The sequence below is a fragment of the Camponotus floridanus genome, unplaced genomic scaffold, assembly GCF_003227725.1.
Source record: "Camponotus floridanus strain SB8 unplaced genomic scaffold, Cflo_v7.5 scaffold136, whole genome shotgun sequence".
Classification (NCBI taxonomy): domain Eukaryota; kingdom Metazoa; phylum Arthropoda; class Insecta; order Hymenoptera; family Formicidae; genus Camponotus; species Camponotus floridanus.
The window spans coordinates 377,998-394,290 of NW_020229255.1; the positions used below are offsets into that span (position 1 = coordinate 377,998).

Consider the following 16,293-nt stretch of genomic DNA (forward strand, 5'->3'; position numbering starts at 1 on the left):
TACCGTATATGTGTTAAATTAAAATTAAAATTTTGTAGAATTCAGAATCGCTTAGACTTCATTGCCGGAGCATTTAAAATTAAATAATATGAAGTAATCGAGCCAAAAATTTAATTTGTCTATTTTGACCTCTCGTAATGATGGTTCCTCTTGTAATGATGAACCTCCGATCCGTGGTATATTTCGAACCTTTATTAATTTTTTTGTGATTTTGTACAAGTAAAAAATAAGATAGCAAAAATAATAAAAAAATAATAAATAAATAAAAAATAAAATAGCAAAAATGAGAAGAAAGAGAAGAACTTCTTGAGTTTTACAGAAAAAATACCTATAATAAGATAAGAAAAATAAATATCCTATATATTTACATATATTTACATATTGCATATACATACATTTACATACGTGGTTTACGTTTTTTTGTCTCCCTGGCATTTTACGTTTTTTTGTCTCTCTGACATATTTATTCAAATCTTTTTAATAATTTTCTTCACGATCTTACGCAACAACAAAAGTAGAGGGAATGATGTATTTCTATTCTACGCAATAAATAATCTTCCAGACGCAGATAGTAGGACATAACCAATATTCACTTCAGTGTATATAACAGTGTACAACTAATGAGCATAATTTTTAACGTATTAAGTGTACTGATTCGTTACAAAAATTTTTTTTGAAAGTATATTTTATATACTTATAAAATATATTATAAAAAAAAGCAAGTCAGCATTGTTGTCAATATGTAAATAGGAACAAATAATGTTCGGTCTTCTTAAGATGCCTCAAGATTCCTAAAAAATTATTCATAACTTTGTTTTGCAGAGACTGGTACGTTTTTTCTATTTTGTAACTTTTTACTAATATAAACTTATTCACTAATATATCATTGCATTCTGTGTAATCCAATTTATCGAAGATAATAAATATTTAATTCCATTTTAATAATTATTGACACATACATATATGCACAAAAAATATTTATATTATATGTCAAAAATATTTTTATTTATTCTATATTTTTTATCTATATTATATTTTAACTTGTAGGACAGTAAAATATCTATATTTACCATATTCGTACAGCTTTAGTAAGTAAAAATTTTTAATTTTGTATATGATATCCGATCTTTTTGTCTATAAAACTTGTAACATAATTATTTATTTCGTTATTTCAAGAGTGTTGTCCTTGCAAATTTATACAAACGTTTATATAGTCTGTTGCACATAATGATCTACATAATTTGCATACTATGAGCAGGAATAATCCACGATTCTAACAGCAATTTTCTTATGAAATAATTTAACATTTACATGATTGTTGTAAATAGAAAACATGAGAAAACATGAGAAAAATATGAGAAAAAAAAGAGAAACGTATTTAATAAGAAATCTCTAAGGACTTATATCTTTGATGCTAAAGTTTTGCTTATATATCTTCTTTTATTACTAATGTTAAAATCTCATTGATATTTCAATTACAGTCTGGATACTGAAATAATAGATTTTTAAAAGCATAATATGCACAACAATTTTTATATTTTAACATTTTTAATTATAAAACAAGTATAAAAATTGAAACTAAAATAGCTTGTTGCAAAAGAATTTTATACTGTAATATCAATAAAAAATAATATATTGTTTAATGTTTCATAATAAATAGGAGCGCCAAGTTTCCTTAGTATTATAAGATTTTTTCTTATCCTAGTATTAAGCTTTTTTCTTATTTTTTAATAGCTACTTTTTACTTTTTCTCAAATAGATGCCTTGGATTTTACATCTTGTAATATCTTTGTTCATAAAGCACCTAGAGCAAAGGCATTCTTGTTATATAATAGAAATCAAAGAGTTGATTAAGTCTATTATTAGCACGATTGATTCAAGCATTTATTGCGATGTTATAAATGCACACATGTATGCATGTGTGCATTTATAACATCGCAATAAATGCTTGAATCAATCGTGCTAATAATAGACTTAATCAACTCTTTGATTTCTATTATATAACAAGAATGCCTTTGCTCTAGGTGCTTTATGAACAAAGATATTACAAGATGTAAAATCCAAGGCATCTATTTGAGAAAAAGTAAAAAGTAGCTATTAAAAAATAAGAAAAAAGCTTAATACTAGGATAAGAAAAAATCTTATAATACTAAGGAAACTTGGCGCTCCTATTTATTATGAAACATTAAACAATATATTATTTTTTATTGATATTACAGTATAAAATTCTTTTGCAACAAGCTATTTTAGTTTCAATTTTTATACTTGTTTTATAATTAAAAATGTTAAAATATAAAAATTGTTGTGCATATTATGCTTTTAAAAATCTATTATTTCAGTATCCAGACTGTAATTGAAATATCAATGAGATTTTAACATTAGTAATAAAAGAAGATATATAAGCAAAACTTTAGCATCAAAGATATAAGTCCTTAGAGATTTCTTATTAAATACGTTTCTCTTTTTTTTCTCATATTTTTCTCATGTTTTCTCATGTTTTCTATTTACAACAATCATGTAAATGTTAAATTATTTCATAAGAAAATTGCTGTTAGAATCGTGGATTATTCCTGCTCATAGTATGCAAATTATGTGTGGATGTTTGTCTATGAATATATTTACGCCACTTCTTTCTTTCACGTGACTTTGGATTTAATATCACTTATTGTTATAGAGAAATAAGTTAAAAGAAAATACTTGCAATTGTTTGAATTTTTCAAGGCGCTCGGTAGTCAAATAATTTTGATAGCACTCCCCCGAAATCATTAACATTTCAAATGTATTTCTTCATTTAAAAAATACATAGTTCTCATCAAAAACGTATCAAATCATCTGTAACTTAAAAAAATATCAGTTACTCTATGCGATAGATACGTATGCCATAAGGAGTAAGTATACAGTGGGACAAATTATCCGTGACTATGTTTGGCCTGTAATTCGTATGAATCTGACTCATGTTTAATATATTTGGCTCGTAAACCATGAGTCTTACTCGATATTTTGAGAGAAGAGGTTGTGTAGTTCGAACGTCATAACAATTACAAGCATTTTTCGATTATTTCTGGATTATGGTAAGTGATATCAAATTTTTTTTCAAGCAAAAATTATTTCTTTTTAAAAGTTCTATCCAACGATACCCATGTTGCCTCATGTTAACATTCAAAATTGTACGCGATTTCCGGTATTTCCGCGAATTTCAAAAATGAAAATAGTATTACCAGAAACTTCAAATAGGTTTTTATGGTAAATATGTTTTCCTTTTTTTTTTTAAGTTAAAGGAAAAGACAGATGGCTTGAAATATCTCATTACGTCTGAGAAAGATTTCTCGGCCTGTTTTTACTCAAAAAATTTTATATCTTGACGTTATAAAATCTATAAATTTAATTACTATATTTTTTATTATTTATTTACGGAATATTACAAAAGAATCAATAAAAAATCGCGTATGTGAAATATTTAAAGAATCATTAAGAACAGACAAATGAAATATGTAACTCAGATTTGACAAATCCGGCTAGTTAACTTTAACTTGGACATATGCTTAGGAGCCTTTGTGCAATTCAAATAATATAATATAGTAACATAACATATTTTTGAATGTTAAAGATCATAAATTTACATTTAGTAAATATGCAATTTATATGATTATGGACAACTATTATAAAAATTATACATTTTAATTTTTTAGTCTTATAATTTTATTGACAAAATTATTATCATAGCATAAAATATCTGAAAGTATCTCAGTACTGTTCCTTCTACGTAATAATTTCAAAGTAATTAAATTGCTTAAAGTTATACCTATTATCTATCTATAGTATATCAATTACACAATTATCACAATTATTCTTGCTTTGATATTAAACAATACAATATTTATTTAAAAAAAGACATTCTTCATTTTAATGAAAAATTTAAAATTTATCTTATGCTCATTTCATTACTAATCGATTTTCGTTGAATTAATTGAGACGATTAAAATAAAAATTATTTCTGACACAGTGAATTACAACATCGTTTTTTAATTGTATTCAACGCTTCATACCTAGAATTTAAAATACAAATATTTCCGGCAAAATGGATGCCTCAAAGGTATGCAAAACGAATATGATCTTTTAATAATATTTAAATAAAAAACTACTGTCAATATGAAGTAAGAAATGCACAGAGCATTAAGAATGTGAAATGCAAATTTACTATAAAAGTTTGTAAAAATTTTGTAATTAATTAAAAAAATAGACATCTATTATTTTTAGAATTTTACTGTGGAAAATAATGTTTATAAAGGAAGAATATCTTATACTAATTATAAGAACCTTGGAGAAATAATATGGTCTAAACTTAAGAGCAATGCAGATAAAATTGCACACGTAAGTTAACTTTTAGACATGATATCAATATAGAATTATTAAGTAAAAAAGATTTTTTTAAGAATGTAGTATTTAAGGAAGTTAGGGAAACAATTTTAAAACAAAAAAATATTTTTCAAGATTGTATAATACTTGTTGAGAGATATAAATAACGACGAGAATAATAAGATCTATTTACTATTAATCACGCTTCTATTATTATGTTTATAAAATATCACATATTTCTTTTTATCATTTAAAAAAAAAATATTTTTCAAGATTGTATAATACTTGTTGAGAGATATAAATAACGACGAGAATAATAAGATCTATTTACTATTAATCACGCTTCTATTATTATGTTTATAAAATATCACATATTTCTTTTTATCATTTAAAAAAAAAAATTAATTCTGAAAGAAACATAAAATAAATTTTGTTTGCTTAAAATTTCATTGCAAAGTTTATTTTTATAAGATTTTCATTCTTTTATATTTAATTTTATTTTAATATCGATAGAATATACAATAGAAGAGACAAATTGTATCCGCATTTAATTTTATAGCTTTCGTTATACAAACAGGCAAAATAGCTAAATAATATTGATTAAACACCGCTTAGTTTTAATATTATTGAATAAATAAAATTTGTATATTAATTTCAAATCAAATAAATATTTTCGAAAAACTGCACAAGATACTTCAAATTTATTCAATGCCATTTTAATTACGACTAAATAATATACAATAAAACACACATATGATAATTTTGAGACACTCCTTTTAATCGCAATAATATCATAGTTGGATGCATGTACTGAGAAAGCAGTTACGTATGCAGAGCTACAAGACAAAATCGTGAAATGTGCATTGTGGCTTCAAAAACAAGGAATCAAATCTGGTGATGTCGTCAGCGTGTGCACAAATAATCATCTGAATTCTATCGTGCCCTGCTTAGCGGCAATTTATGTTAATGCGATCTTTAATCCATGGGATGAAAATATGAATTTGAGTGAGTTTTCTAACAATGACAATTTATAAAACTTTTTAAAAATTGTTACATTAGATTCGATTAATAAGCAAAGATTATATAATTTCTATGAAAGTAAATTATTAAATTTTATTTATATATTTGTTATTAGAAATCTCGCTCCATGTCATGCGCCTAACTACTCCGAAAATAATATTCTGCAGCGAGAAATCCGTAAACGTTATCTTGAGTACGATAAATGAAATCGACTACAACCGTACTGTTGTGGTTTTTGGCAATCATCCCAACGCAATTTCATTTTCTGATATTTTGAATATGTATATGGATTCAGAAGTGGCGAATTTTCGATATATCGAGCCAAAAGACAACAAGCAAACGACATGTATTATGCACTCATCAGGCACCACGGGGATGCCGAAGGCAGTCGAAATGTCTAATTACTCTCTATTACACATTTGTGAGGATAAAAATATTTATATGACTAATGCAGTATCACTTTGGTTCTCATCGCTTTATTGGTTAAGCGGAATAATAATGAATCTAACAGCGATCGCACAGGGTGCCAAAGTTATTTTATATCCGGAATTCGATGAAGAAATGACATGTCGACTGATCGAGAAATATAAGGTAAAAGTTAAGTATATAGTACATTAGTAGAAATTTCTTGTAAATAATAATATTAAATTGATAATAATTCCTTATGTGGCAAGATTTATTTCATTTATAAGATTCTTTTTTTCTCTGAAATCTTAAAAATGAATATTTTTAAATCTCTGTCTTTTTATGATTTAAAAACATATATGTGAACAATAAATAAGACATATTAAGATTAAAATGTTATACTTTTATGTTAATATTACGTAAACTTTAATTAAAAGGAGTTTTTAATTCTTGTTAAAACTTATTTATCATCTGGAGATTTGTGTTAATATATGAAATGTCTATTTCCACAACAAATCACATTTGTGTGTTAATTCATTTCACAATTTAAATTATACAGGAGTTTTTAAAACATTGGAAATATCATCTTTTTTACATATTTATATATTTCGATAAGTTATGTAATACATTTTTACATTTTCACGTGACCAGCATATTGCAATATAAATTTTTTTTTATTTTACTATGCAGATAACATTGATTTTCTTGAGCACGAGCTCGATTGGTCGGTTTCTTAAAACGGGTTACATAAAGAAGTATTCCTTATCATCTTTAGAAGTTATACTGTGTAGTGGTGCAACATTGAAGTCAAAAATACAGGAAGAAATAAAATGTATTTTACCGCATGTTCAAATATTACAAGGTTACGGTAAGTATCATCTTAATGTAATAAAATATTATAAATACAATACCAATATATAAGAAACAGGACAATATATGTAATAAATAAAATATATCATACAAATTTGATTATTTATTTTGTATTTCTAGCAATGACAGAAATCTGTGGAATTGGAACTTTGCAGCTTTCGAATCATAAGAACGGGTCTTGCGGGACAGTAACCGAAAATATACAAATAAAGGTCGTAAATCCAGAAAACGGAAAAATCCTCGGTCCGAATAATTCAGGAGAATTGTGGATAAAAACGGAGACTTTAACGAATGGTTACTACAGGAATCCTGAAGCGACAAAAAACACTATTGATGAAGAAGGTAAAAATCTTTTTTTCTTTTATGCAAACGCATGTTGATAATATTAAAATAATATACATATATAATATATAATTAAATTCAATTAAACTAATTATTTACGTGCAAATATATATTTTCATTTATGTCAATAAATTAGGTAACGTTTATAAATTTTATTAAATATAATAATATCTTAAAAGTAATATGTAAAGTAACACATATATGTCTTAAAAGTAAGCTTCAATTTTTTTAGGATGGCTGCATTCGGGTGACATCGGTTATTTCGATGAAGACGGAGAACTCTTTATTATTGATAGAATGAAAGAGCTTATAAAATATAGAGGATATCAAATCTCACCTGGAGAAATTGAAGCTGTTTTAATGTCACATCCAGCAGTGCTAGAAGCTGCAGTAATCGGGGTACCTCATGCAATGGATGATGAACACCCTATTGCTTATGTCATGAAATTGCCCGGAGCCGAGGTATAATCTTATTACAATTATAATAAAATTGCAGAACGAAATTATATAAAATAGTAATTTAATAATTGCAAGTTGAATAATTTTGGAAATTCGAATAATTTTTAAAAATTTACGTACACATATATATAATTTTTAATAAACTTATTTCCAAAATTTTTATTTTTGATTCTTTTGATTTCTTCAAATAATTTAGAAATAGACATGTGTGTAAATTTGCTTACAAAGTATCATGTGTTTGAAAAAAGTCAATTTTAAAGATTTTTTGCGCGTACTTGATTTTTATTCGTACTTAATTAACAACGAGAATTGATTCATCTCGGCTTGCATTTGCATATATAGATTCCATCTTTGATGTATGACGATTTTTTAAATATATGTTGAGTAGAATATATAATTTTGATTATATTCGTAGGTGACGGAGCAAGAATTGATTGATTTAGTGGCAAATAATATGATAGATCAATATAAGCTTCGTGCTGGAGTGATATTTTTGGATACTTTTCCCTATACAGGTTCCGGAAAAGTCGCCAGAAAAGAATTGAGAGCAATTGCAAAAAAACTAGCACTTGAATAAAATAATGAATAACATTTATATTTAATTATTATTATATTTTTAAATTCTATTATTTAATTATTATTATATTTTTAATTAAAAATTGTTATATTCATTAATATAATTATTACATTAAATTACTAATTTGTATTAGTAATTATAAGACATTAATTTTTATTACAATTATATAATTACAATGTTTTGTGTTTTTCGCAAAAGAGAAATACAGAATTTATAAATATATTTCAAAATTTTTATATTAAAAAATAATCATAAATATTTAAGAAGAAAAAAAATATTTGTGAGAAAAATATAAAATAATAATTCAAACACGATATGAATGTAATAAGAAATTACAGCTCATAAAAAAAATGATTTAGAACTATTATGGGAAATGTTTTTAATTCCACGTAACAATATTTTATCGTATGTTTTTTTATTAATGTAAAATTTATTATTGCATTAAGTCGATTAGAGTTAACAAATCATGTTTGATAATAGTAGTAACATGTTGTATTAGAGAATAATTATTAAAAAGGAAAACGGATAAATGGCAATCAAGAATAAGTGGAATCTAAAATAAATAGTTGTCTCATTTTACATTTGTAAGACACATTCTCAAATAATAATCTTGAGATTCGTAAAAAAATTATCCTATATTATGGTAACGTATTCAATTGATTTACGATCCGCGAGAAGTCAGCTTGCGCTTGTTCTGGTAAATTCTACTTTAGTTGTGATAAACATCAATACAAATAAATTTTTGTTTATAAAAATATTTGTTACTTAAATTAAATTATAAAATTATAAAATTATAAATTATTTATGTATTGGGAAATATAATTAGTTAATTAATTAATAATCTATATATTAATTAATATTATTCTATATATTAGTTAATTAATTAATAATCTATATATGTTCAAGAAACTATACAATATAAATCCTAATTTAATTATAATAAATTTTGTTGAAATAATATGTATAAATCTTTGTTTCATTAAACTGAAATTCTCTCTATATCTACAATTAGTATATATTAAATTCATATTCGATCAAAAATAAATGCATAAGCGAAAGTGAAAGTAAAATAAGTAACATAAAATTAAAACATATAAGTAGATAAAAATACATGTATATTATAAGAACAGAAATGTAAAACTTACTACTCGCATGTGTTAAATTAAAATTAAAATTTGAATTATGTAGACTTCATTGCCGAGGCGTTTGAAATTAAATAAAATGAATCCGTTATATATAAACTCAAACTACAAATTTTATTTATCTGTTTTGATAATTCATCGTATATTTTGCGAATCTTTATTAATTCGTTTGTAATATTGCATAAATAAGTAATAAAAAAATAAGATAAGATAGCAAAAATGAAAAGAAGGAGTAGAGATATAATAGATAAAAAGACAAAAAATTAAGAAAGGAATTCCGCAGATCTATTAGATTTTTTTAATAACTGAATGTGTATTCTTTCATATTGCATTTAAGCACAGTGTATTAAATAAAAAATTGATAGCATTTGATCGAGTTGCATTTCGATTTCTTTGAAAAATTAGTTTCCATTTTTTCTTATCCGCTTTATTAAGTTTATGATAGACATTACCAATAAGTTTTATAAGCAAAAAAGAAAATATGAAATCAATAATCTATCTCTTTAGCACATATATGTATAAATTTTATCTAACTGAAATAAAAAAGTTCCATATTTATATCAGTCACGTAATATTTTTAAGGAAATCACAAAAAATTAATGAAATATAATCAAGCAATTATTAAATATGTTATATTGAAGTATGCTAATATCATATTCAAAAAATTACATAATTATTAAAAAATATATAATAATGAATAATTAAATAATATGTAATAAATCTTTTATTAAAAATAATTTATGACCAAAAAATTTAATTAAAATCATAAAATGTTGAAAAAATTATTACGCTATCCGAATTGTTATGTGGAATATGTAGTTTAGGCAAATACGCTTATTCTTTGACAAAATAGAATGTTAGGATGCGGAGCAATTTCTTTCTAATTAATTTTTAACTTCCTGCGTTTTACAAAAAAAATATGTTATATATGTACATTTATATATTATTTCAATATCATTTATATGCTACTTCTCTCTCTTGGGCTGCATTCCGTTTCACGCATATGCGCGCATTTATCTATAGTATACGTTACGCATACTATAAATAATGCGCGCATATGCGTGAAATGGAACGCAGCCTTGTTTGATTTACTTATTCAAATCTTATCTTCTTATCTTCCCATCTTGTTAACATTACAAAACAATCACATCTTCTCTCTTACGCATATAATAAAAGTAGAAGTAATATATTTTTACTGTATGGTACAGTAACTTTATGAAATAATATCTTCCAATACGTTGATAATGGGACATCGTCAGTATTCACTATAGTGGTCACTACATAATATTGTACCAGTGAGTATAATTTTTAGCTTATTAAGTGTATTCATTTGTTACAAAAACTTTTTGCAAGCATTACGCCTAATTAAAAAAAAAAGGAAAAACAAGTCAACATTGTTATCGACGTGTAAATAGGAACGAGTGATATTTAGTTTTTTTAAGATAGCTCAATTATTCAAAACTCTTTGTTTTGGAGAAACTGAAATAAGGAATCATGTTAAGAACGAAATGAAATATACAACTCAGACTTGGTAAATGATTTTTTAATTTTAATATAGACGCGAGCTTCGATTTAGAACTTATGCAATTTAAATATAATATATTTTTGAATGTTATTAAAGATTGTAAACTCACATTGTATATTTAATATCTTAACAACAAAATATGCATTTTTTAAATTTGTTTGATTATGTAGAACTATCCTAAAAATTATAAATTTTAATTAGTTAATTGTTATAAAAATTATAAATTTTAATTTGTCAGTTTTATAATTTTATTAATAAAATTATTATCATAATATGAAATATGTGACAGTGTCTCAACACTATAGCTTTCTATGCACTAATTTTAAAATCGTAAAAATGCTTCAAATTATGCTTTTTATCAATTATATCCCAATCATTCTTGATTTAACTGTAAGCTATGCAATATTGATTTAAAAAAAGGTTCTTATTTTAATGAAAATGTATATTATATTCATTTCACTAATAATCAATTTTCACTTAATTAATTCTGACGACCAAAATAAAATTTATTTAGTGCAATTATTTAGGATGCAGTGCTATTAATTAATCGCTAAATCGATTTTTAATTGAATTCAATGTTTCATATCTAGGATTTAAAATTCAAATATTTCTGGCGAAATGGATGACTCAAAGGTAAATGTGAAAACGAATATGATCTTTTATATAATATTTAAATAATAAACTGTCAATATGATGTGAGAAATGCACAAAGCATTAAAAATGTGAAATGCAAATTTACTATAAAAGTTTGTAAAAATTTTGTAATTAATTAAAAAAATAGACATCTACTTATTTTAGAATTTTACTGTGGAAAAAAATGTTTATAGAGGAAGAATATCTTGTACTAATTATAAAAACCTTGGAGAAATAATATGGTCTAAAATTAAGAGTAATGCAGATAAAATCGCACACGTAAGTTACTTTTAGACATGATATCAATATAGAATTATTAAGGAAAAAAGATTTTTTTAAGAATGTAATGTAGTATTTAAGGAAGTTAGAGAAACAATTTTAAAACAAAAAAATATTTTTCAAGATTGTATAATACTTGTTGAGAGATATAAATAATGACGAGGATCTATTTACTATTAATCGCGCTTATTATGTTTATAAAATATCACATATTTCTTTTTATCATTAAAAAAAAAATTAATTCTGAATGAAACATAAAATAATTTTTGTTAAGTTTGTTTAAAATTTCATTGCAAAGTTCATTTTTATAAGATTTTCATTCTTTTATATTTAATTCTATCTTAACATCAATAGAATATACAATAGAAGATACAAAATATATCTGCATTTAATTTATAATTTTCGTTATATAAACAGGCAAAATAGCTAAATATTGATTAAAAACCGCTTAGTTTTAATATTATTAAATAAATAAAATTTGTATATTAATTTCATATCGAATAAATATTTTCGAAAAACTGCACAAGATACTTTAAATTTCTTCATTATCATTTTAATTACGACTAAATAATATACAATAAAACAAACATTTGATAATTTTGAGAATTTTCACTCCTTATAATCACAATAATATCATAGTTAGATGCATGTACTGAGAAAGCAGTTACATATGCAGAGCTACAAGACAAAATCGTGAGATGCGCATTGTGGCTTCAAAAACAAGGAATCAAATCTGGCGATGTCGTCAGCGTGTGCACAAATAATCAACTGAATTCTATCGTGCCTTGTATGGCGTCAGTTTATATTAATGTGATCTTTAATCCATGGGACGAAAATATGGATTTGAGTGAGTTTTCTAACGATGAAAGTTTAAAAACTTTTTAAAAATTATTACATTAGATTCGATTAATAAGCAAAGATTGTATAATTTCTATGAAAGTAAATTATTAAATTTTATTTATCTTGAATTAATTAAATCTTATCTCATTTATTTAATTGTGTAATAATATTTATGTATTATTTATGTGTTTTGGTATTATTTATTTGGAAAGGCTTTATTAATTATGTGCTATTTGTTATTAGAAACCTCGCTGCATGTCATGCGCCTAACTACTCCGAAAATAATATTCTGCAGCGAGAAATCCGTAAACGTTATCTTGAGTACGATAAATGAAATCGATTACAACCCCACTGTTGTGGTTTTTGGCAATCATCCCAACGCAATTTCATTTTCTGATATTTTGAATATGTATATGGATTCAGAAGTGGCGAATTTTCGATATATCGATCCGAAAGATATCAAGCAAACGACATGTATCATGTACTCGTCAGGCACCACGGGAATGCCGAAGGGAGTCGAAATGTCTAATTACTCTCTATTATGCATTTGTGAGGATAGAAATATTTATATGATTAATGCGGTATCACTTTGGTTCTCATCGCTTTATTGGTTAAGCGGAATATTAATGAATCTAACAGCGATCGCACAGGGTGCCAAAGTTATTCTATATCCGGAATTCGATGAAGAAATGACATGTCGACTGATCGAGAAATATAAGGTAAAAGTTAAGTATATAGTACGTTAGTAGAAATTTCTTGTAAATAATAATATTAAATTGATAATAATTCCTTATGTGGCAAGATTTATTTCATTTATAAAATTCTTTTTTTCTCTGAAATCTTAAAAATGAATATTTTTAAATCTCTGTCTTTTTATGATTTAAAAACATATATGTGAACAATAAATGAGACATATAAAGAGACATATTAAAATTAATATGTTATACTTTTATGTTAATATTACGTAAACTTATAAAAAGAAGTTTTTAATTCTTGTTAAAACTTATTTATCATCTGGAGATTTGTGTTAATATATGAAATGTTTATTTCCACAACAAATCACATATGTGTGTTAATTCATTTCACAATTTAAATTATATACAGGAGTTTTTAAAACATTGGAAATATCATCTTTTTTTACATAATTATATATTTCGATAAGTTATGTAATACATTTTTACATTTTCACGTGACCAGCATATTGCAATACAAATTTTCTTTTATTTTATTATGCAGATAACATTCATTTTCTTGAGCACGAGCATGATTGGTCGGTTTCTTAAAGCGGGTTACATAAAGAAGTATTCCTTATCATCTTTAGAAGTTATAATCTGTGGTGGTGCAATATTAAAGTCAAAAATACAGGAAGAAATAAAATGTGTTTTACCGCATGTTCAAATATTACAAGGTTACGGTAAGTATCATCTTAATGTAATAAAATATTATAAATACAATACCAATATATAAGAAACAAGACAATATATAAATAAAATATATCGTACAAATTTGATTATTTATTTTGTATTTCTAGCACTGACAGAAATCTGTGGAATTGGAACTTTGCAGCTTTCGAATCATAAGAACGGGTCTTGCGGGACAGTAGCCGAAAATATGCAAATAAAGATTGTAGATCCAGAAAGTGGAAAGGTTCTTGGCCCGAATAATCCAGGAGAATTGTGCATAAAAACAATGACCTTAATGAATGGTTATTACAGGAATCCTGAAGCGACAAAAAGCACTATTGATGAAGAAGGTAAAAATCTTGTTTTCTTTTATGCGCACGCATGTTAATAATATTAAATTAATATATATATATAATATATATAATTAAATTCAATTAATCGAATTATTTACGTATATATATATATATATATATATATATATATTTATTTATTTATTTATTTATGTCAATAAATTAGGTAACGTTTATACATTTTCTTAAATATAATAATATCTTAAAAGTAATATGTAAAGTAATATATATATCTTAAAAGTAAGTTTCAATTTTTTTAGGATGGCTGCATTCGGGTGACATCGGTTATTTCGATGAAGGCGGAGAACTCTTTATTATTGAAAGAATAAAAGAGCTTATAAAATGTAGAGGATATCAAATCTCACCTGGAGAAATTGAAGCTGTTTTAATGTCACATCCAGCAGTGCTAGAAGCTGCAGTAATCGGGGTACCTCATGCAATGGATGATGAACACCCTATTGCTTATGTCACTAAATTGCCCGGAGCCGAGGTATAATCTTATTGCAATTATAATAAAATTGCAAAAGGAAATTATATAAAATAGTAATTTAATAATTGCAAGTTGAATAATTTTGGAAATTCGATTAATTTTTAAAAATTTACGTACACATATATATATATATATATATATATATATATATATAATTTTTAATAAACTTATTTCCAAGATTTTTATTTTTGATTCTTTTGATTTCTTCAAATAATTTAGAAATAGACATGTGTGTAAATTTGCTTACAAAGTATTATGTGTTTGAAAAAAGTCAATTTTAAAGATTTTTTGCGCGTACTTGATTTTTATGCGTACTTAATTAACAACGAGAATCGATTCATCTTGGCTTGCATTTGCATATATAGATTCCATCTTTGATGTATGACGATTTTTTAAATATATGGTGAGTAGAATATATAATTTTGATTATATTCGTAGGTGACGGAGCAAGAATTGATTGATTTAGTGGCGAATAATATGATGGATCAATATAAGCTTCGTGCTGGCGTGATATTTTTGGATACTTTTCCCTATACAGGTTCCGGAAAAATCGCCAGAAAAGAATTGAGAGCAATTGCAAAAAAACTAGCATTTGGATAAAATAATGAATTACATTTATATTTAATTATTATTATATTTTTAAATTCTATTATTTAATTATTATTATATTTTTAATTAAAAATTGTTATATTCATTAATATAATTATTACTTTAAATTACTAATTTGTATTAGTAATTATAAGACATTAATTTTTATTACAATTATATAATTACAATGTTTTGTGTTTTTTGCAAAAGAGAAATACAGAATTTATAAATGTATTTCAAAATTTTTATATTAAAAAATAATCATAAATATTTAAGAAGAAAAAAAATATTTGTGAGAAAAATATAAAATAATAATTCAAACACGATATGAATGTAATAAGAAATTATGGCTTATTAAAAAAATGATTTAGGACTATTATGGGAAATGTTTTTAATTCCACGTAACAATATTTTTCGTATGCTTTTTTATTAATGTAAAATTAATTATTGCATTAAGTCAATTAGATATAATAAAATATGTTTAGTAATAGTAGTAACATGTCGTATTAGAAAACAATTAAAAAGGAAACAGAGAAATGGCAATCAAGAATAAGTACTGCACTATCTGAAATAAATAGTTTTCTCATTACATATACTCATTACATATACTATAGTTTTCACTTTACCTTTGTAAGGCATATTCTCAAATAATCTTGATTATTGAGATTCGAAAAAAAAATTATTTAATTGATTTACATGTCCCGCGAGAAGTCAGCTTGCGTGTCTTTTGATAAATTCTACTTTAGCTGTGATGAGCATCAATATAAGTTAGCAATAAATTTCATAAATGTAAATTAATATTCTTTTTCCAACGCACGCATATTTAAAATTTTTGCATGACTAAGATAATAAGTATATTTATAGCCATCACATAATAACACAGTAAAAATGAAAAGAAGGAGTAGAAATATAGGAGTAGATGGAAAGGCAAAAAATTAAGAAGGAATTCTGCGAATCTATTAATAATTATTAATAACTGCATGTGTATTCTTTTACACTGCATTTAAGCACAGT

The 16,293-nt window shown here is 24.7% G+C and overlaps 2 protein-coding genes across 3 annotated transcripts; both read left to right on the forward strand.

Moving 5' to 3' along the window:
* Positions 1–662: 662 nt before the first annotated feature.
* On the forward strand, positions 663–8,037 carry LOC112637165 (4-coumarate--CoA ligase 1-like). 2 transcript variants are annotated; one of them, XM_025406205.1, is made up of 11 exons: positions 691–828; positions 1,048–1,088; positions 2,871–3,071; positions 4,004–4,093; positions 4,258–4,371; positions 5,154–5,361; positions 5,492–5,967; positions 6,472–6,649; positions 6,772–6,993; positions 7,226–7,455; positions 7,868–8,037. In XM_025406205.1, the coding sequence occupies exons 4-11, from the start codon at positions 4,079–4,081 to the stop codon at positions 8,027–8,029; spliced, it is 1,605 nt and encodes a 534-aa protein (XP_025261990.1). In that variant the 5' UTR covers positions 691–828; positions 1,048–1,088; positions 2,871–3,071; positions 4,004–4,078; the 3' UTR covers positions 8,030–8,037. The 2 variants fall into 2 exon arrangements, with proteins under 2 accessions (XP_025261988.1, XP_025261990.1); XM_025406203.1 differs by lacking the exon at positions 1,048–1,088 and having other exon boundaries at positions 663–828.
* A 2,345-nt stretch (positions 8,038–10,382) lies between these two features.
* LOC112637171 (4-coumarate--CoA ligase 1-like) lies at positions 10,383–15,291 on the forward strand. The gene is made up of 9 exons (XM_025406225.1): positions 10,383–10,466; positions 11,287–11,329; positions 11,495–11,608; positions 12,248–12,455; positions 12,692–13,167; positions 13,685–13,862; positions 13,980–14,201; positions 14,462–14,691; positions 15,130–15,291. The coding sequence occupies exons 2-9, from the start codon at positions 11,315–11,317 to the stop codon at positions 15,289–15,291; spliced, it is 1,605 nt and encodes a 534-aa protein (XP_025262010.1). The 5' UTR covers positions 10,383–10,466; positions 11,287–11,314.
* The last annotated feature ends 1,002 nt before the right edge of the window (positions 15,292–16,293 follow it).